General features: G+C 44.2%; 3 protein-coding genes across 5 annotated transcripts in view; 1 reads left to right on the top strand and 2 right to left on the bottom strand.

The window, feature by feature from the left end:
• SLC38A6 (solute carrier family 38 member 6) overlaps positions 1 to 2,454 on the bottom strand; it is a 43,156-nt gene extending 40,702 nt beyond the window's left edge. For 2 of the 3 annotated variants that reach the window (XM_034061988.1, XM_034061990.1), the window contains exons 1-3: positions 2,284 to 2,454; positions 1,462 to 1,583; positions 627 to 700 (exon numbers count right to left, since the gene is read on the bottom strand). In XM_034061988.1, coding sequence (XP_033917879.1) covers positions 627 to 700; positions 1,462 to 1,583; positions 2,284 to 2,430 — 343 coding nt within the window. In that variant the 5' untranslated portion in view covers positions 2,431 to 2,454. The remainder of the gene's footprint in view (positions 1 to 626; positions 701 to 1,461; positions 1,584 to 2,283) is intronic. The other variant, XM_034061991.1, reaches the window with a different exon arrangement.
• Positions 2,455 to 2,543: 89 nt separating this feature from the next.
• Positions 2,544 to 8,934, top strand: TRMT5 (tRNA methyltransferase 5). The gene is made up of 5 exons (XM_031049495.2): positions 2,544 to 2,603; positions 4,286 to 4,935; positions 5,354 to 5,478; positions 6,999 to 7,653; positions 8,630 to 8,934. The coding sequence occupies exons 1-5, from the start codon at positions 2,599 to 2,601 to the stop codon at positions 8,692 to 8,694; spliced, it is 1,500 nt and encodes a 499-aa protein (XP_030905355.2). The 5' UTR covers positions 2,544 to 2,598; the 3' UTR covers positions 8,695 to 8,934.
• Positions 8,935 to 11,510: 2,576 nt separating this feature from the next.
• The window catches only part of MNAT1 (MNAT1 component of CDK activating kinase), a 124,521-nt gene continuing 115,862 nt past the window's right edge, over positions 11,511 to 20,169 (bottom strand). The window contains exon 8 of the mRNA XM_005149622.3: positions 11,511 to 12,684. Coding sequence (XP_005149679.2) covers positions 12,564 to 12,684 — 121 coding nt within the window. The 3' untranslated portion in view covers positions 11,511 to 12,563. The remainder of the gene's footprint in view (positions 12,685 to 20,169) is intronic.

Here is a 20,169-nt window from a genome sequence, read left to right as displayed (position 1 = left end):
GAAGAATTAAAACAAATTATCAGATTAGACTGTAGATACTAGAAGCTGCTGTTTGAATATGCTTTTTGAATATAAAGCAATGTAATTACTAAGGACTGCAATGCGACTTCTCATCTGGTATCAAAAAATCCTGTAAAAACATGCATTTTTAAAGTGCCAGGAAAATTATGATAATCCAGTATCATTACAAAACCCAAAAGGTATCCTTTTCAAACCATAAACAATATATCTACAAATAGAAGAATGGAAGACTGCTATTTTATTGCTCTTAAGCCTTCACTGAGAGCAACAGTACACACTGAAGTAGCACAGTTCATCAGCACCAAAATAATTTTGCCACAGAAATGCAGGATCTATCTTTTTGGAAAGATGAAAGAGGCATTTTGAAAAATAAATAAAAACTGAGAATCTAGAAACCAGTCAGTCTGGCACTGACTTTTCATAAGAATTTTCAAAATCATATTTTTAAATGGCAAACAGTAATTGTCAAAAACATTAAATATTACAACTTCAGTGAATCAGACTCAGCTATCTGGTAACATGCTGCTAATTACAGTAATTATACTGGGTCATATAATTGTGATATAGGTGAGGAAGTATTTCAGAGATAAATCTTTTTCACTTACCAGTCTGAGTGCACATATTGAGCAGAAGAAATACAGAGTAAGAAGCAAGGCCAGCAACAATCAGCAGCAAGATACTGGAAACCACAAAATATTCACAATTAAAGCACTTTTATAAAATGATGCACTTTAAGAAAACTACTTCTGCAAGAAGTAAGCTACCACAAGACAAGATTTCCTCATTTTATGGCTTATATCTGCTGACTATGGCTCATATGGTCTCTGACCTTCACAACAGTTGCCAAGTTGCTTTTTCTATTGTTCACCAAATCATGTCACACACTATAGAAAGTGAAAGCCTGACAGATCAATTACAAAAAGAACATAAGAGTGTGTCTAAAAAAACACAGACAAAGGTTTATCTCCCAGTGAAGTGGATCTAAACTGGGATCTAATGCTTAGAAAATGGTAGAAGTGACAATTCTGGTCACTTTGGCTCTGTTATCCATAGGTCAGTATGTACAGCAAGCAGAAGTGCAAACAACAAGATAAGCAGATTCACAGTTTCCAGATATGCAGCTACCCTACTCCGAAGGCCCATTTCTGGAACTAAAAGAGATGGCACCTTTGAACGTAAATATCAATCTATTAACAGTAATGGCCAAGAAATTGCCACCATGTGGCAATTTAATGCATTGTCTGGTCAGTACTTAAATTAGGCCAGATTTGAATGACTAAACCAAAGAAAGAGGGAAGATCTTATTCAACAATGCTGAAAAGCACAAGCTATTTATTTCCTCTCCAGTTTTTGTGCAGGAGTCTTAGTAATCAAGTTTTGTTCCATTTAAAAATACAAGCTGAGTTTAAAAATAACTATGTGTACAAACTGAACACTTACCTAAACCCCACGATCCCTGTGTTGGCCATAGCATAGGATAAGCCAAGTATCCCACTTCCTATGATAGCATTCATTAAATTAAATACTGAGAAACCAAAGGAAGAACCATGACTTTGAGAATCCTGTGAAAAGTGCAGAACAAAGGACAATTGGTGCATGAGGTGTTTTGGCCTTTTATAGGAGGAATGTAAGGGAGGGGGAAACAGTGAACCTTCCTTTCCCTAACCTAAATCGTAGATACTAAAGCATCTTTTCTCATTTTAAGACCACACAAACCCTCGTGCGTATATAATAACATATGCTGTCCCATAAGGCTCTCAAGACGTCTACATCCTGAGGACGGCGACACTAGTTCTCAAGAAGAGAGCAACGAGGTTTATGCTTAAAAGCAAGCTGTCCCTACAGAAGCAAGGAGCATAGCAAACGACAGCCCTCCCAAGCGCTCGGCAGTCAGAGATCAGACAGGTCAGAATCAGCCCCAGGTGTTCCGCTTCACCGGCCCGGTGCTGCCCAGTCCTTCCCGCAGCGCTCGCCGGGTATCACCCCCGGGAGCCGGCCCGCACAGTCCCACCTACCCTACACCGATCCGCCCGACCTTTGAGCCCGCGGGACCCTGCCCGGCCGCGCTCCCCGATCGTCTCTAACAAGCCAAGCACGGCCAGGGCAGGCGGCAAACCGCGGGGACCTGGACCCCGTGGCAGAGTACTCGGGGAAAAGAGAGCCGAGCCGGCACCCGCTGCCCCCCCGACGGAGCGGGCCCAGGCAGTTCCGCGGCCGCAGCCCCATCAAAGCTCCCCACCGCACCGCCAGCCACCCCCTCACATGCACGCTGCCCGGCGGCGGCAGCAGCAGCGGGGCGGACTCCCCGTCCTCGTCCGCCTCCTCCTCATCCTCTGGCTGCTCGCGGGCGGACAGGTACCAACCCCGCTCGGCCCAGAGCGGCCCGGCCCCCCGCTGCGGCACAGCCATAGCACCCCGAGCCCGGCCGCCTCGCCTCTGAGGGGAGAGCCGCCGGGGGGCGGAGCCGCCGCCGAGGGGGCGGAGCCGCCGATCCAGCCCCGCCTTCTCCCTCGGCGCGGCCACGTGGCGTCACGGCCGCGGCGATGACGTGAGGTCGCGCGCGCGGCGGGGCTCGGCATGAGGTGAGGGCGGGGGCGCTGAGGGGCGGTAGCTGTGGCAATGGGAGGGCTGTAAACAGGGGGTCCTGGCGCAGGGGGTGCCCTCGGGGGCCCCGGCCTAACAGCTTCAGGATGGGGCTGCGCAGCTCCGCCAGCAGCGGGCTGCCCGGGCGCTGTGGGCCTGAGGCGGCGGCTGTCAGTGGGGCTCCCCTCAGGGAGGGGCGGTGACCCCGGAGAGGCTCCGCCTCGGCGAGGGTCCCTTCCCCGGGTGGGGCCTCGAGGGCCTGCCGGTCTTTGTATGTGATGGTCGGCCGGTTTTGGTAGAGGTGGGGGGGATTGGTTAGTAGCCCTTCAGCAGCTCCCTTCTTCCTGATTTACCTCAGGTTACTCTGGGTGCAGAATGGGGCAAACGGGGACCTCGGTTAGGAGGGATAGGTAGGTCTTTCCATAATCAGTGTGGGAAGTCGTCTTCCGAGGGCGTGGGTGCAGTGACACCCAGCCGCACTTTTATACTGGTCATTACTTAACACCGGGAAGCCCGTGCGAGCTAGACCAGCAGTTTCCAGCTAGGGAGAAGGGGAATGTCTGAGGAAAACACTGGGATGCTCAGGCCTCGGGATGAAGGATTTCTCCTCTGTAGCAGACATGAAGAATGGAATGTTTATATTTTGTCAACAGAGAAAGAAGGCGTGTGTTGCCAAAAACTTGTCTTAGGGAAATGAGCTGGGAGATGTAGGGAGGCTCAGCAAGGAGCTGGGATTTGCAGGGGAGGGAGGATGGGAGCAGGTTCAGCTTTGCTAGGGCTGGTGCTCAGCTCCTTTTTGAAGAAGAGACCGTATATATGGCTTGTTCCCTTGAAGGAGGGCAGTGCCTTGTACATCAGGGTGTAGATGTCTGAGCAGGCAAGAGAACCAGTTTCCTTTTGGAGCTAGTTTGCATTTCTCTTGTCAACCACCAATCTTAGAACAAACTTGCAAGAAGTGAGGAAAAATGTCAGCCTCTCACAGCACCTAAATCATCAGTTCCCATCTAGAAGCACTGATGATGAGTCAGAAAAGTCGTGCCCCTTTGGACCATATCTAGTGTAGGAAACTATTTAAAAAGTAGCATTACGATACATTTCAAGTCCCCATCCTATTAACTGTAGAGAGGAGTTCAGTTACTTGAACAGACATTACTAATGCTCCTCTGTACCTTTAGGGGAATTCTGCATTTAATTAATGGTCTTTCTGATGTGCAGTTTGTGGAGCAAAGACACTGTGGAGTGTGTAACCCCTTAACCTGGAGGCAGAAATTGCTGAAGAGTGATTATGACCACTGTTGCTAATAACTGTTTTTTAGCAATCACTGCTTGGTAATGAATCTTATCAGAGACAGAAAGGACCCAACAGTAGGAATAAGACAGTAGAATTTTTTCCATTTGGCTTACTGGGCTTAATATCTCATTTATTAGAATAAAGGGAGGTCATTGTTTCTTGGCACAAGGGGATTATGTCACTGCTTAAAGTTAATGTTGAAGTCTAAAAGTACATTTGCAGGAGGACAGAAATTTGTGGTATATAATTCATAATGAAGAGCTTTACTATTGTGGATTGTTTGGTACAGATGGAAATTCTAGTATAAGAGAACAGCAAATCCATGTGATTTGCAGCCTTTTTAATGGAATGATTACATAATGTCTATAAAATGAATAATTTCTTTTCTAGGACTTTATGGAGATTGGGATACTCTGCCAGACTACTGAAAACTAATAATTTTAGGACAGCTGCAGCAAATACATCATTTCCAGCAGTTTGGACACTGCTGGCTCAATATTCTGGCATAATACCTGGGCTCTTCGTAGTAGTTAGAAAATACAGATTTTTTACAATGCCTGACACTGTGGAGGATAAAGCTGACCTCAAACTGTATTCACCGCATCCTGGAGTGCGTGGGATGACACAACTCAACAGAGAAGCTTTTAAAAGGACAATTGTTGTTCCAGTTCTGAAAGTCAAGACAGAAATTGTATATACTTTGTTGAAGTCTCTAAAACACGTGATACTCCAGCGTCCTGGTCTAAAGCGAGTGGTTGAGGATCCAGGAGATGAGAACAGTAGATTTCTCATTCTGGATCCTCATAAAATACCAGAATTCTCATTGGGAGAATCAGAGCAAGAGGTATTAAACCAGCTTAATGTTCATCCTGAGGTGTCCAAGTATAACTTGGAGCTGACTTATGAGAATTTCAAGTCAGAGGAGATACTTAGAGCAGTCCTTCCTGAAGGTCAAGAAGTCACCTCTGGGTTTAGCCGTGTTGGTCACATAGCTCATTTGAATCTTAGAGACCATCAGCTTCCATACAGACATTTGATTGGTATGTAAAAGAACTCTTCTCAAAAAAGTAATTAATATATTTAATATATTGTTAAAAAGATACTGTACAATTATTCTACTGATAAGTTATTTACCTGTACAAATAATACCTTTTAGGGCTTTTCATTGCATTGTATTTTGACTTTAAATAGCCTTTGCCAATGCTGTAGCTGTGCACAGAAGGTGTAGTGTCTCCTCTTACAGTAACTGTAGTCTCACTTCACTGAGACTACACGGAGTATTGGGTCAGGGTAAAGTTCATGCCTTAGAAAGGTGTTGCATCTGCAACTCTGAATCATCAGAGGAAGGTTGTTCTAATACTTTTAATTTAATTAACTGTAAACAGCAGTGTTTGTATTTCTTGTAGGGCATTAAAAGATTTTGGTCCCTTAACTGGAATATCTTTTGCCCTCTCTCAGGCCAAGTTATAATTGACAAGAACCCAGGCATCACCTGTGTAGTAAATAAAACCAATATTATTGACAGCACATACAGAAATTTTCAAATGGAAGTGCTTGCTGGAGAGAGCAACCTGGTAACCAAGGTACAGTTGATTTTCTCCTCTTATTTTAAATTTAATGTGCTAAAACCCAAAGACATCTACTGGACAGATGTGCTGAAGAGATGCTGTTAAAACTGATCCTTTACATGGTGCCCTTCCTGTCACCTGTTTTAGAGTGTAAGAGTTGCAGTTACTTCTGCGTTCATCCTGGTCTGCCTAGGGAAAACTCACAACCATAAAGATCATGAAGATATGCATTCTTTGAAGTTCACAGCCTAGATTTTAATGATCTAGAACAGCATGTCATGATATTTTACTGATATGTGACAGTAGCAGGTTTCTTGCAGACATACTAATTACAAACTTTGTAGTAGGGGATGTTGCTCACTCTAAAGCCAGCATATTTTGTGGATTTGATCTAAGAAATTGCTGTTTCTTCATTTCACCAAGCCTTGTGCAGTGGCTGGTATGGAACGTGAGAATATGTTTCTAAATCTCAGTGGCTTTGTAACGTAGGCAAGATTTTGCCTGTGCCTTTTCCCTTTCCAGCCAGCAGCAAGACAACCTCATTTCTCCTGTGTTTTGACATTTTTCAGGTGTAAAGAACTACATAACTGCCACACAGGGTTTCTTGGCTTTAGCTGTAAACTTGGCCACTGGTTCAACCAAAAAATATTTTTCCTAACTGTTAGCAGTTCTGTGCTTTTAGAAGAGAAAATATTAGATTACTAAATGAAAAAGCTGAATAGCTTGGTAGAACATCCTGTACATGCACAGAGAAGGCATTTGAATTGTCAAGGCAGAAGTGACAGTCAAACACTATGCAGAGGGTATTAGCTCATTGAGCACACATCTAGCACACCACTGAGCTGCACACTGAGCAGCACAGATGTTTCAGTATGTTTCTTGCTGGCAAAGCAAAAGAAGCAGTGATTTGGATACAAAATCTAAGTGTGGTGGTGCAAAGTATTATCTTGCATCCCATTCTCATCTGAATATGTTTTCTTTTTAGGTCTGTTCTTAAGGTAGTGCTCATCCCAAAGTTTGGGTTTGTATCAGTTTCTAGATGCTGTCACCTTGAGAGATAAAATACGGTATTTTTTCAAACTGCAGGGTGGCTCCCAGGGACTTTGAATTTGGGTGACTGTTGCCATTTGTGTGCTATATCATTCTCAGACGCTTATTTACTATGTGGACTCCACTGAGGAGAGCTCAAGGCATATTCCCAAGGTCTGCTTTCAATAAAGGAGCTGTCAGCCAGCCACAAAAAAAGACTCAGATTATTATCTTTTTAAATGGTAAATTTAAGTTGCTGTTTTATTTCCACCTGGTGATTGAGACATCCATAAGCCAGCCATCTGGATTGCCAGCTGGGCTATTCCTTATGGCTATTTCTGTTGAGTAGATCTGTTTATACAAGACTCATGTTTACTATTAGTGGGACAAATGTCAATTACATTTTGATAAAGCACCTTAATTTTTAGCTGTCTTAACTACTGATAGTGCTTAAATATGCCTGCAGTTTGAACACAGAGGCTTAAGCAAATGTTTTGGACTTTCAGGTCAAGGAAAATAATATAGCATATGAATTGGATTTCTCTAAAGTCTACTGGAACCCACGTCTCTCCACTGAACACAGCCGTATCGTTGAGCTTTTGAAGCCTGGTGATGTCCTTTTTGATGTCTTTGCTGGGATTGGACCTTTTGCTATTCCAGCAGCAAAGAAAAAGTGCCACGTATTTGCAAATGATCTCAATCCTGAATCCTACAACTGGCTCCTGCACAACTGCAAACTGAACAAAGTAGATGACAAAATTAAAGCGTTCAATATGGATGGCCGGGACTTCCTGCTGGGGCCAGTAAGAGAAGAACTAAGTAAAAAGCTCCCACTTCAGAAAGAAGAAGAAAAAACCTCTTTTCACATAGTTATGAATTTGCCAGCTTTGGCTATTGAATTTTTGGATGCTTTCCGGCATCTCTTGGTCAGAGAACCATGTGGCACTGCTGGCCTTCCCATGGTGCACTGCTATGGTTTCTCCAAGCACGAGAACCCAGCCAAAGACATCCAAGAGCGAGCTGAAGCTTCTCTAGGAACCTCCTTGGATGGGTGCTGTTCAACTTACCTGGTTAGAAATGTTGCACCCAACAAGGAGATGCTGTGCATTAGCTTCCAGATCCCAGCAGATGTGCTGTACAAGAGGCCCTGCCCTGACGAAGGTAAGGAACAAACTTTCTGTGTGGCACATGGATTTCAGGCTATACCTTGTGCTGTCTCAGGCTGGTCCCACCTTATCAGCCCTGTGGGCCACTGCAGCCATATGGTGAGGATTCTGTGTTCGGTTGTGGAGTGCAGAGGCTGTTGGCTGGAGCCTGCACATGTGCAGCAGCTGCAGGGCTTCATGCGCGCTCGGTGACAGCGGTCCGCTCCTCTGATCCCAGCATGAGGCTCCACAGAAAAAATGGTGGACTGGATAGGATCATCCCACAGGCCATAAACCAGAGCTTTGTGCCTTAGATCACATTCTAGGGGAGGATAGAGTGTCTAATGCCAAGCACACATTTCTATGAGCTGAATACTTCAGAACTGGAGCTTCATTTTCATCCAGGATGGAATGGCATGCTTCCAAGAGATGGGTCCCAGTCCTGACCACCCTTATGCTTGTGCTGACTCAGTTTAGGTCTGGAGTCACTGCATCAGCAGAATCAGCTGCTGTACAATTTAACTGAGAAACAGGTATCTTTAATTGAGAAACTAGAGATCTTTAATGTTGTATGTGAGTTTTATTTTTTCATATAATAATTTGTTTCTTGAAGCACTTGCAGAAGCTCATTGGTTTCAGTGATACTGGGCTTTCCACTAGGTGAGGAGGAGGGAGAGAGGAGACTTTCAGCCTACAGTTACAGGAACTGGAGGAAAGAAGGTTTTGATGAAACTTTAATGCCATGAAACTCATTTTTACACTGTTATTGGGTAGCACTGAGATGTAGGTCAAAATGTACCTCAATACAGGTTTTTTGGAAGTATTTAGTAAAAATCCCCATTACTGCTCTAACAGTTTTCGTTCATGACTAACAATCCCAGTTTTAATTCTCATCTCTTCCTCTTAAATCCCTGAAGTGTTACATGGTTTGTGGTTTAGTTCAGTCTGTTTAGTGTACATTAAATAATTAACTTCTTTTAATGTTCTTCCAGCAAAACAAGCCTCCAAACGTCTGTGTACCAGGAGTGAGTTTTCTGAAGAGAAGTTTCTGAGCTGAGGACTCGAGTTACAGTAACAACCTCAGTAGTTTAAGAGGTACACTCTGGTTTACTCCTTGAGTTATTTGAAGCATACTGCCTGTGTTGCTCATCTCTGGTGCCAAGGTGCAGAATACATGTTGCAACTTTCATCTGTCAGCCTCACTTCCTGCAGTTACCTTTTCTTGGTTTTCACTGTGGGATAGGTGAGCAGATTGAAACTGTTGTTACTACAAAAAATTAAAACTTTGCTTTTATGTAATAAATGTGTTTTAGTATTTTTCTGCTCTCTGTTATTTCACACCCCATGGTAGATCAGTGTCACAGGCCAGGATAGTTTCTGCTGTGTCTCTTTAATAATCTGGGGCTTGTGGTGGAAACAGATTTTTGTATTTTGTTGGGACTTCTATAACCCTTGGTTGGATTCTCTCTGACAAACGGGTCTTGTGTCTAAGAATATGGGATTACTGCTTGCAGATGCATTAACAGCTCCTATGTAAGTGACATCACCTTTCAAAAACCTGACCCAAGATACAAGAAGGCCCAAATAGCCACAGGTACTTGTTCTTAGGCTTTCGAGTAAGAAACGCTTTTTAACACTGAGATGTACTTAGGGATTGGAAGTAGTCAGTTGGCTCTTAACTTAGCATTTGCCCACCATTAAAGCAGGGAAGACTGTAACACTGTTGGCACATTCGCAGGTGTTGAAGTGCAAGACCCAGTACCTGGCTCAGTGGTCTCTTGCCTTGAACCACATCCTCCTGTGGCTTCCCTGCTCCTGCTGCCTCCCAGCCTTCCCCTGCGTCCAGCTGCTCCTGTGCTGCAGTCCCTGGCTGATCTTGCTGACTGGCTGCTTGTATTCTGCAGGGATTTGAAAAGCCTTTGATGGCCTTCACTTACACATCCAGACTATTGTTGGGCAATGTCAACCACAAACAGTTTATTTGGACAGAGGCCTTGGTTCAGCCTCTCAATTTCAGACATTTTCCTTCAGTCCCAACATAGCAGCTCAGTGAGCAAATGTCCATCTCCTGGTCCTGCTGTTACGGCTCCATCACTGGGGCCTGCAGCCTGGTGTCCTACTTCTCACCCAAACAATTGGTAAGGCCCAAGGAATTTGTATTACTGCCTTTCCCTTGGCTCTGCAGCCAGGGCTTCTGAGCAGGCCTTTGGAGGTCTGTTGTCCCTGAACTGCATTTATCAAACCAGGGGTCAAAAATCATCATGACTCACTCCTCCTATCTTGAAAGCTGCTGTATAGGTCCCTTCCCTGGCATGCTGCTCCAGTCCCAGCATTCCTCTGCTGCCCTTTAAAATAGTTATCTCAACAGCTTCAATCTGTTTGTCATCCTGTTGTCAATGACAGGCATGTTGTACCCTCTTCCCACCAGCCACTGCTCCTGGAAAAGCAGTGTGTGCTGTGGTTGCTGTCTGCTACATTTTCTGACACTGCTGTGTGATTTCCTACCCTGCTCTGCAGGTTTCTCATGAACATTCAAAAGCTGCTCTTGTTCTTCAGCACCCTCCATGAACCCTGCTGTAGCAACATGGCCCTCACCACCCTGGAACAATGTAGCCACCCTGTGATCCACACTAAGGGGCCTGTCCTACTGCTGGAAACTGCAGGTCCCTTCTTGCGCACTGCTTCACAGTCCAAATTTAGGACTTCCTGGCACTCCTGCACTAACAGAAATCTGGCTTTAATCAACAAAATGGGTTAGTAAATCTTAAACTTGTAAGAAAGAAATCTGTGGGGGGTGGAAAAAGGGACAAGCCAAGTGAGCCTAGAAGCATTGTCAGGGTATGCAGAGGATACCCTGCAACAAGGAAGGCCAAGGCCCACTAAGAATTGAGTCTGGCAGAGAACATTACGGATAACAGGAAGAGCTTCTCAAAGTCATCACCAAGCATGTAGAAGAAATCAAGTCTGCTGATGACATGAAGCTAGGCAACTGGCTGATAAACCTGAGGGTGGTGCTGCCATTCAGTAGGACCCTGACAGGCTGGAGAATTGGGTGGAGAGAAACCTAATGAGGTTCAGCAAGAGCAAGTGCAGGGTACTGCACCTGGAAAGGAAGAACCTGAAGTACCAGTACAGGCTGGGGCTCACCTATGAGAGAGCAGTTCAGCTGAGAAGGATCTGGGAGTGTTGGTAGATTAAGTTGACCATGAGCTAGCAGTGTGCCCTTGCAGACAGGAGGGACAATAGCATCCTGGGGACATGGGGAGGAATGTGGCCAGAGGGTCAAGGGAGATGATCCTCCCCCTCTACTTGACCCTGGTGAAGCCACATCTGGAATACCATGTCCAGTTCTGGGCTCCTCGGTACAAGACAGACAAGGAGCTACTAAAGAGGGTCCAGTGAAGGGCCACAAGGATGGCCAGGGGTCTTACGAAGAGAGACTGTGGGAGCTGGGCCTGGTTAGTCTAGAGCAGACTAAGAGGGGATTTCATTAATGCATATAAAGATCTCAAAGAGAGATGCCAGGAGGATGGTGCCAGGCTCTTGAGTGGTGCCCAGTGACAGGACAAGGAGCACTGGCCATAAACTAAAGCACAAGAAGTTTTACTTCAGCAAGAGGAAGAACTTCTTTACATTGAGGGCGACAGAGCAGACAGAACAGGCTGCCCAGGGATGTTGTGGAGTCTCCCTCTCTGGAGATATTCAGAACCCACCCATCTGGACATGTTCCTGTGTAACCTGCTTTAGGTGGCTCTGCCTTGGCATGGGGTTTGGACCAGATGATCTCCAGGGGTCCAGTCCAACCCTAATGATTCCGTGAAATTTTGGCACCTCCCTCAACCTCCCTTAGCAAAGAAAGCACTGAGTCTGGAATAGAGCTTATTCTTCTTTTTATTACAACACAGAAAAAATCCATTCATTCAATGCACTCCTCAGAGCAGCATTCAACAGCTATTAACAGATGACCCATAAAACGTGGGCCAGGCTTTACTCTGGAGGCACACGCTATCCTGAGCAGTTTCCAGTCTCCTGCAGTTTATACACACATGGCAAAGACCAGTCCTGCCACAGGAAGACCATCTCTGCTGCAATTAGTCTACATTCTGCTATAAGGAGAGGGGAAGGAACACGTAAAAACAGCAGATAAGGTGACAAGTGTCATCCCAAAAGCCAGACAACAAATGGAGGTTCCTGCTCAAAGAACCTCTGAACACACAACTGAATCAAATGGAGCTTATCAGGGAAAAAAACCAACCACAATTTTGACAACACTCATGACTTAGCCTTGTATCAAGGCTTCTTAGATTTCTTCTAGAGAAACTCACTTGAAGGACTTCCAGCTAAAGATCTGTTTTCCAGACAAAGGTAAGAACCAAGGGACATTGGTAAGGATCCTGCACAAGAGTTGTGTCAGCAGAGTTCCAAGGTTTCTCATCTCATCCAGCTGGCAGGAGGAAAATCCCACTTGACTAAACTGGAGAAACTAGTTTTATGGGAAGAAAATGTAGGCTTGATTACTGACACTAAATGTTATAATCAAAATGGCATTTAAGTGCCTGTGCAGATAAAACCCTGCAATAAGAGTAAAACCACAAACTTTTTTATTGAAGTCTGGCTTTAGAAAGAAATACAAGTGTATTTCTTTAAACCTCAAGCATACACAGCCGAGTTATTCACATCTTCCATTAGACATGGCTTAATGCTTCAGCCTCCGTCAGCTCCATGACTGCATGTGCTATATGACTAATGAGATTCCCTCTATACAAAAATGCATTGACATTTTACAAAGGCTTTTATTTCCTCTAACACTTACACACAGCTGGTTTTACACTGAAGAGGGACTGCGGTGTAGCCATTGTGCACATGGCAGCAATTTTACTCCTTGCTCCGTTTGGTGTCCCTTGATCAGAGGCTGATGCATGCTGGCTAATTGGGGTGCCAGAAAAGACCACTGAAGGCATCCTGTAAGGCTCGGCTGCAAGCAAGAGAGGAAGTGTAGCCCCCAGCAACATCCTGCGGAGAGGCAGCTCGCACATGGTTGAGATACCTGAAACAAAGAGAAGCAGCATTTCAGAGCAGAAATAAACACATCAGACACCTGTGTGCTTCTCAGCATAGTCAGGTCAAAGATGCTTTTTGGGAGAGAGCAAGGAGATGGAGCTGCCCACTGCTAGCCGCCTATGAAAGGATCAGTATAAAGCTTTACTAGTTGAAATGATGGCAATGCCGATGCACCTTCAGACAAGCTGCCCAGCAAACACTGAAAAACCTGGCTCTGGCAACAGGCTGCACAGGGTTAAGAACACTCACTGGGTTGCATTTTGGTACTTGCTCTGGGTGCAGGGCTGCACTTCTTTCTTATAAGGTGATGATGACACAAACTTTCCTGCACTCCCCAAGGAGTCAGAGTTTCAGCTCTGTCCAGTTAGCACTATGCACTCCCAAGAGCTAACCATTCCAGTTACTCTGATAACAACAGGGCTAAACTTTCTGCCCTCAAGCCTATCTGTATCTGCAGTAAGTCCACTGACACCAGGGAATTAGGTCTGTGGAAGGCTGTCATTTTAGCTAAAGCAGCTGCTGAACTGCACCATGATTTCTTCATCATCATCATCTAAGGGGCATGTAGCAGTAGGACAAGGGGAAAGGGTTTTCAACAGAAAGAGGGGAGATTTAAATTAGACATTAGGAAGAAATTCTTCCCTATGAGGGTGGTGAGACACTGACACAGGTTGCCCAGAAAAGCTGTGGATGCTCTATCCCTAGCAGTGTTCAAGGCCGGGTTGAACGGCACTTTGAACAACCTGGTCTAGAGGAAGGTGTCCCTGCCCATGGCAGGGGGGTTGGAACTGGATGATCTTAAGGTCTTTTCCAACCCAAACCAGTCTGTGATTCTATCATCTTTTCCACCAAATTTTACACCAAACCAGCCAGGCTGATGTTGAATCATGCTGCCTGTGACAGCCCTGCTGCAAGCTCTTGGCTCCCCTCAGCCCCTTCTGAGGGCTCATACCCAAAAGCTCCCAGTAAAGATATCTGCTCAGGGGTATATGGATGTTTTCATTCAGTGCTTTAACGACAGAAGTCCTTGCATCCCATGTAAGACAGATATAAGACCAGGTTCTTGCCTAGTTTTGCACCAAAACCATTTCAAATACAAAGACAGTCACAGGCCCAGTACAATCAGCACAATGACAGCCCCAGATTCTGAACACCAGGTAAAATATCATAAATGAGAACTGCTTTTCGGAGTGGCCATGTGAGCCTCTGAGCTTCAGCTAGCTGTTTTGATTCATTGCTTGGTACATGTTGCTCCTGGGAAGGTTGAGTCACTCCACCTCTGGCTTGGCAATTCAAGCATAAACTTGCAAAATGCATACAGCCTTTTATAATGTTATCCTGAGAAACCTAAACCAGCTGCACTTCTGGCAGGAAAATACAGGACCACCAGTAAAATATCCAAAACAGTTGCATCTTTTAATTTATGACTGTACACTGTTTCCATAAAGAGTATATAAAACAGGTCAGATTTTATAGGTAAGACATAATAAACAGTCATACCCATTGAAGCCATAAATGTGTAGAAAAAGAGGTTACTTAGTAATGATTAATTACAGTTTAAAAATTGTATTTCTTGCACCTAATAACCAGAATGCACAGACATGAGCAACATTTCTTAGTGATTGCTGGTGATGCTGAAGCTGAGAGACTGAATTTGCCTCCTGTGGCTGGGCTGAGGTGAGCTCTGCTACTTGGTACCAATGTGGGCCAGAGCCTCACTGTTGGACATGGGTTTCCATCAGCACAGGAGCGACCCTGGGGCACAAACCCACTTCACAGTGTTTAGTCCAAAGGGAACTGACAAACATGGCAGCATAAACCAGTCCTTTCTCTTCATCTACAGGGGAAGCTGATCTGCAGAGAGCTCCGGTTTTGGGGGAGAATGCACTTAATGGATTTTAACTTCTTTTTTTGACATTGTTATTACTTGTCCCTTAATATTTTAGGAGAAAAATCTCATCCTTCCCAAAGGCCTTTTACAACTGCTGTATGAAACAAGAGCTCCTTCCCCCAGCCAGTAATGATGAAGGAATACTGACAACAACAAATAATTTCCTTTGAAAAGCTGGTGTGAAACTATCTCCACCCTCCAAGCCAGAGAGTCTTATAAAAACCAATTCCCTCTCAGATTTCACATCTGTCATGTTTTTTTTTTTTTCATTGCAGAAACTTCAGTTTTCCACTCCTGCATGGAGCAGTCCAGAGAAAAAAAGGGATTACTTTATGTTTCTGCATTAACAAAAGTCGGTTGTGTTTTTCATTACCTTTCTTGTCATTTCTTACTTACACAACACTAGAAGGAGAGAGACAGAGTCTATTGTTTCCTTTTTTTAGGTCATCTGAAATTGGGGCATTAGTTTCGTAACACAACCTGATTTACAGCTATTACAGCACTTATGGTTAATTGGTATGTGATCTCTGAAGCAATACAAAATCATTGATAAAAAGACTCTGATCAACTTTTACTATGGCAACCTGTGTTAATTACCCTTCCTCCTGTGGAACAAGCATGACAAGCTGCTGGCTGTCAAGGGAGGTCTTTATTTTCTTGTTAAGTATCTGAACTTACTGCTCTTGACTGTTTAATTACTGTGGTACACCAGGCAATTGCAAAGAATCTGCCACTCTGAAGCCACACAATGAGAAGCGAATGTTTTGCCAGCTTTTCCCCACTGATCACCATCTGTGCAGCCTGAATCTGGCTGTGCCCTTCACAGGAGAATCTCTCTGAACTGGATTCCCCGGGTTTCTGGCAGAGGTCAACACATCTTTTCATGTACACCTTTACAACAGCAGCAGGAAGAAGCGCCTGCCAAGTTTTATTTCCAAAAAGTCAAGCTCCGTTAGGTCTTGGGAGCTGGATGTAATTGCTCTCACTAGTTAGCAAATTCCAGCACACTAGGTCTGTTTTTCATAGGTTTATTTTAAGTATCTGTAAATCTTATAAGCAGAAACCAGGAAGGAGAGGTTTGCTTTTTCTGGTGCAGAGTTTTTTAGTGTAACTTGTTTTTACTGAGGGTAGAATGAAGTTAAGGAAAGCCTGCACTATTATTTCTGAGCAAGGCTAAAGGGCTGTGTGTTCTCTGCCCCATGGTTTCACACTTCCCACTGTAATGGCTGCACACCACTTCAGGCTCTGCCCGAACAAGTTCCCTTTCCTTAGCTGCAGCCGCTGGATGTTGATCTTCCCCATTAACCTTTCATGTCAATTAAAACACATCGTATTTTGTTCTTCATGAGCCTTCAGGGGGCTCATTCCTGACCTCTGGTTTCTCATCACCATGCAGGGAGTGGGGGGACGATTTTTAAACAGCCTCCTGCTTTCAAGGCAAGAGGTGTAATTCATACTTGCTGCAGAGACTTGCAATCAATCTGGTCACTCCTGGAAGTAGGTTTCCTTCACGTTTTCTCTTTTCCAAAGGCTGTGTCACCATCACTTCATCAGGAGTGATGGGGACCGTCACAGAACTACACAACAGTGTGATTCCCTGTGCCCTTCCACCCACTGCCCAGGCAGCCTCAGCACCCCTTGGCATGGCCATTTCTGAGGCACAGAGAACCCAACCACAGTGCTCAGGAAAGACCTCAAAAGCAGAGAAGATGGAGAAACAGCACAATCAAACCAGGCTAACAGAAAACCAAAACAAAACCCAAACCAAAACCACCACACACCAAAACATCCAACCAACAAGCCAAACACCCCCGCCACACATAGTATTTCACCCACCTAATTGTAAGTATCAGTGCTTAGGATTATTTCACACCACCTTCACCACTTAACACAAGTATATTTATCTAAGATAAATATACTCCACTGGTGTTCCTGCAGATGCATCACTAGAGATATCTGTGGAGTACTGTGTATTTAGCAAGCAGATTGTACTTTTTTTTGATGTATTAGGTATTTTATTGGGGTGAAGAAAAGAAAAATCATTCAAAAACTGTTTGGCAAAAGAAAAAAAGATCATGTAATTTTATTCCACAGAATAGATTTACTGCTCATCTGATTATCCGAAGTATCCAAGACAGAAGGTAACAGGGCAGACATTAGATCTGGGAAATCTTCCAGATTCGTCATATAAATAATAAATAGTGGTTGCATGAAAGCAGGAAAATACTCCAGTCCAGAAAACTGTGTAAAGCATTAGTAACGCAGTAGCACACACTGCATTCCTGAACCTTTCTAGAGAGAATTGTTCTCATTAGATTTACCAAGTCTCTAAGATGAACTATCAATGTATTATTCACAATATCACTGCAGAGACTGGGTCTTATCAGATGAGGGAAGCACATAATAAACTTTCTGTGGCCTGTTTTCTCTTGAGGAATGCACAGCCTGGGTTACTCTAAGCTCCTGAGCAGGTAAGAAACTGAGATCCACCACTCAACTGTGATTTGTTTGAACCAGTTCTACCACATAGTCAGTCCATGCAGCCAAAGCAGAATTTGTTTATAAAATGAGCTGAGTTCATTGCTGTTCTTCATTACATAGCCCTGGGAAGTTCATTTGGGAACAGGCCTTCGCTAGGTGTTACTCAAACCTTGCAGACTGTAACCAGCACAGCACAAAACTGATACTGAAAGAAGTCCAGAATAGCAATTAATCCTTCCACAGCCTAGCTACAAGCCTGATCCCAGGTCTTCAGAAGGCAAATAGCAGTCTTTTGTCTATTTCAGCAGGCGTTCTTGGTATTCAGTTCTTAACAAACCAACCAGCTAGTACTGGTGTCAGAAATTCCTGCTGACCACCAGCCAGCACAGCCTGTTCCAACGTATATTGAAACTTTAACACAACCATGAACTCCAAAAGGGCCCCTCACAAGCCCAGCTCAATGCCCCACGTCACACTTCCAGTCCTGACAGCAGCAATGCACCTACCATCAGCCACTCTTCTCCTTTACCACCACAAGTATTAAGTGGGAAAAAAAAAAATATATCTATTTACTAGTTGAATGGGGAAGACTTATCCCTGGAAAGGAACAGGTCCATGGCTGCCTTGAGGAACCAAGATGTCATTTGGTTGATAAATACAGCAGAACCATTTTAATTACATTGATTTGAATGTGACCAGGAAGTCAAAAAAGGCACAACAAATAACTGTGGTGTGGGGTTTGCTGCAGGCACCAGCAAATAGGCAGGGAGATTCCCACTGCACCAGCCAAGGGGGGCATGCTACTTGTTTTGCTTTCTTTTCATGCCTCTGGCTGTTGAGCCTCTGCCTATACAACTGCAGCAATCAGTGTGAATCAGTATCAAGAAACCACTAAGCACCATGAACTCCAAATATGACAGATCCCAAGACAGACAGAAAAAGAATATATTTTTATCCAGATTATGTCAGCCATTAGTCTTGCAGCAGGAGAAGACCAAATACAGCCTCATAGTGCAGGGGTGCAAGAAAATGTCACCCTAAATACCACAATGGAGTTTTGGCTATTGAAAAAGCCTACAAAAGAGAGCTACCATAACCACCACCCTTGATGCCTGAGCAATCCTACTTGCAGACAGCAGACCCACTAGTTCAGATTCAGCTTAGTAAAGCCAGCCTATCTTTTTATTAGTAGTAATACTGCTGAGCTGCGCTACTTTTCTGAGGGCTTAGTGAGCAGAAACTGCCCACAAAGGTGTCATTATGTGTCCCAGGCTCCAGCTCTTCCATGTCACAGGCTTGCTCAGCCTATTTCACATACCCACACACCAAGAAGCTGCCACAGAACAGTCACCTATTCATACTGATTCACAGAGCTGTGCCTGGAGTTACTCTCATTCAGACCAGCACGTGATCAGGTAAAGAAGTTTACAGCGTGCTTGTAAAGCCACCATTCAGAGGCTCTTATTCAGGGGCTGCAGCTGTTAGAGTGGACTGCTGAAAGCACAGTTGGCATTATGAGCCAGCCCCCTGGTTCCAACTGACTTCATCTTTGACAACATTTCCAGGGCCTTACTTCAATCATAAAATCATAGAACAGCAGGTTGGAAAGGACCTCGAGGATCATCTGGTTCTACCTTTCTAGGCAAGCATGACCTAGACTAGATGTTCCAGCACCCTCTCCAGCCAAATCTTTAAATGTCCAAGACAGTTTTTTCCAAATGCTTGGAAATAAACATACCTGTACTTAGTTGACATTTGAGTATTTCCCTTCATAGGGAAACTTCAATCAACTTTCCAATAAGTCTTCATCTTGCAATACATGCTTCAAAATCAAATGCCTACTGACTGTAATGGGTCTCTATTTATTACAATGAATACTTAAGAGAAAAATTTCTTACTTGCAAGACTGAGTCATGGTTACCAGAACTTTTAGTTCTTAGTTTTGTGCCTTCCAAGCAAAGAACTCTGTTCTAACAGAAACAGCATTTCCCAGGAGGAAAGCCAAGAAACCCCCAACCCACCAAATCAATAAAAAAGTGATTCTTTTTAGCCTCCTCCATTTGCTTTTTCTAATTAGCAATTTGTTTCAAATGCTGTCTGAGTGTCTCTGTGCTGGAGTACATGTCAAGGATGTGTGCTGACACAAAGTTCTTTAAAGGAAGGGCTGCCACAGCACACCTCAGCTACAGTGGAACAGCACAGAGTTCTGCTACTGGAGATGGGAGGAGGAAAAAAAGCCTAGAAAAGCAAGATATAGCTGTTGCTGATAAAGTCAGTTCTGACTCCAAAGGTAGAGATGAGTGACAGGTTATTCCTCCCTTTTTTCCCCCCACTCCTCCCTTACACCAAAGGGCAAGCATCTCAGACAATGGCAGCTCAAAGCCACAGGTGCCCTGCTGCAAGAGCAACCCAGCAGCACCTCATGCGCAGCGCTTCCACTCCAAAAGAGGCAGCTTCACTCCTTACCATTCAGCTACTGCATGACCCATAAAAGAATCTCTGGAGTATTTAACATAAGAACTAAGTAACTTTTATTTGATGTTTCACATAAACTGTTTCTTCTTCAAATGGAGAAACACATACTTAAACTGTAAGATATATTCCATTATCCATACCAGAGATACTGTTACAAATTACCTACGACATTGGTGAGTACAACTGCGAAGCCTGCAACAGGAAAATCTTTCAATGCAAGCACACAAAACCAAACCAGTCACCCTTCATGGGGGGAAGAGAACAAAATCATATTTTACCATACTATTTTCCCTGAAAACTTCCTCTTTTTGTGATGAAATCCAGACTCCAGAGACCCAACATTTCCACTGAAAAACTAAGACAATGGGGGCTAGAATGGAGGGAAATTTTCTAGACAGCCATCTCAAAATACATCTTCAGTAGTCAATGTGGCATAAAAACCCCCAACTCTTCTACTTGTAAAAAAAACTTAAAGGAAGAAAACTTATAGAGAGTACCTCGTTCTCTGGCATTTTCCTAGCACTCAACTACCAATTCAACTGCTGTGCTAAGTTTTAAACAGACATGATACCAGAATCAGGCATTCATGTTTATTTAACACCTAAACATTTGCCTTTAGAGTAA

The sequence above is a fragment of the Melopsittacus undulatus genome, chromosome 4 (assembly GCF_012275295.1).
Source record: "Melopsittacus undulatus isolate bMelUnd1 chromosome 4, bMelUnd1.mat.Z, whole genome shotgun sequence".
Taxonomy (NCBI): Eukaryota; Metazoa; Chordata; class Aves; order Psittaciformes; family Psittaculidae; genus Melopsittacus; species Melopsittacus undulatus.
The sequence above is the reverse complement of the archived record's forward strand: the minus strand, read 5'-3'. Positions and strand labels throughout refer to the sequence as shown.

What these genes read in the sequence shown, in the direction of transcription:
- TRMT5 (XM_031049495.2), top strand. An exon ending in TCCATACAGACATTTGATTG is followed by an intron (nt 4,936 to 5,353) that starts GTATGTAAAAGA and finishes GCCCTCTCTCAG; the next exon opens with GCCAAGTTATAATTGACAAG. An exon ending in GAGGCCCTGCCCTGACGAAG is followed by an intron (nt 7,654 to 8,629) that starts GTAAGGAACAAA and finishes ATGTTCTTCCAG; the next exon opens with CAAAACAAGCCTCCAAACGT.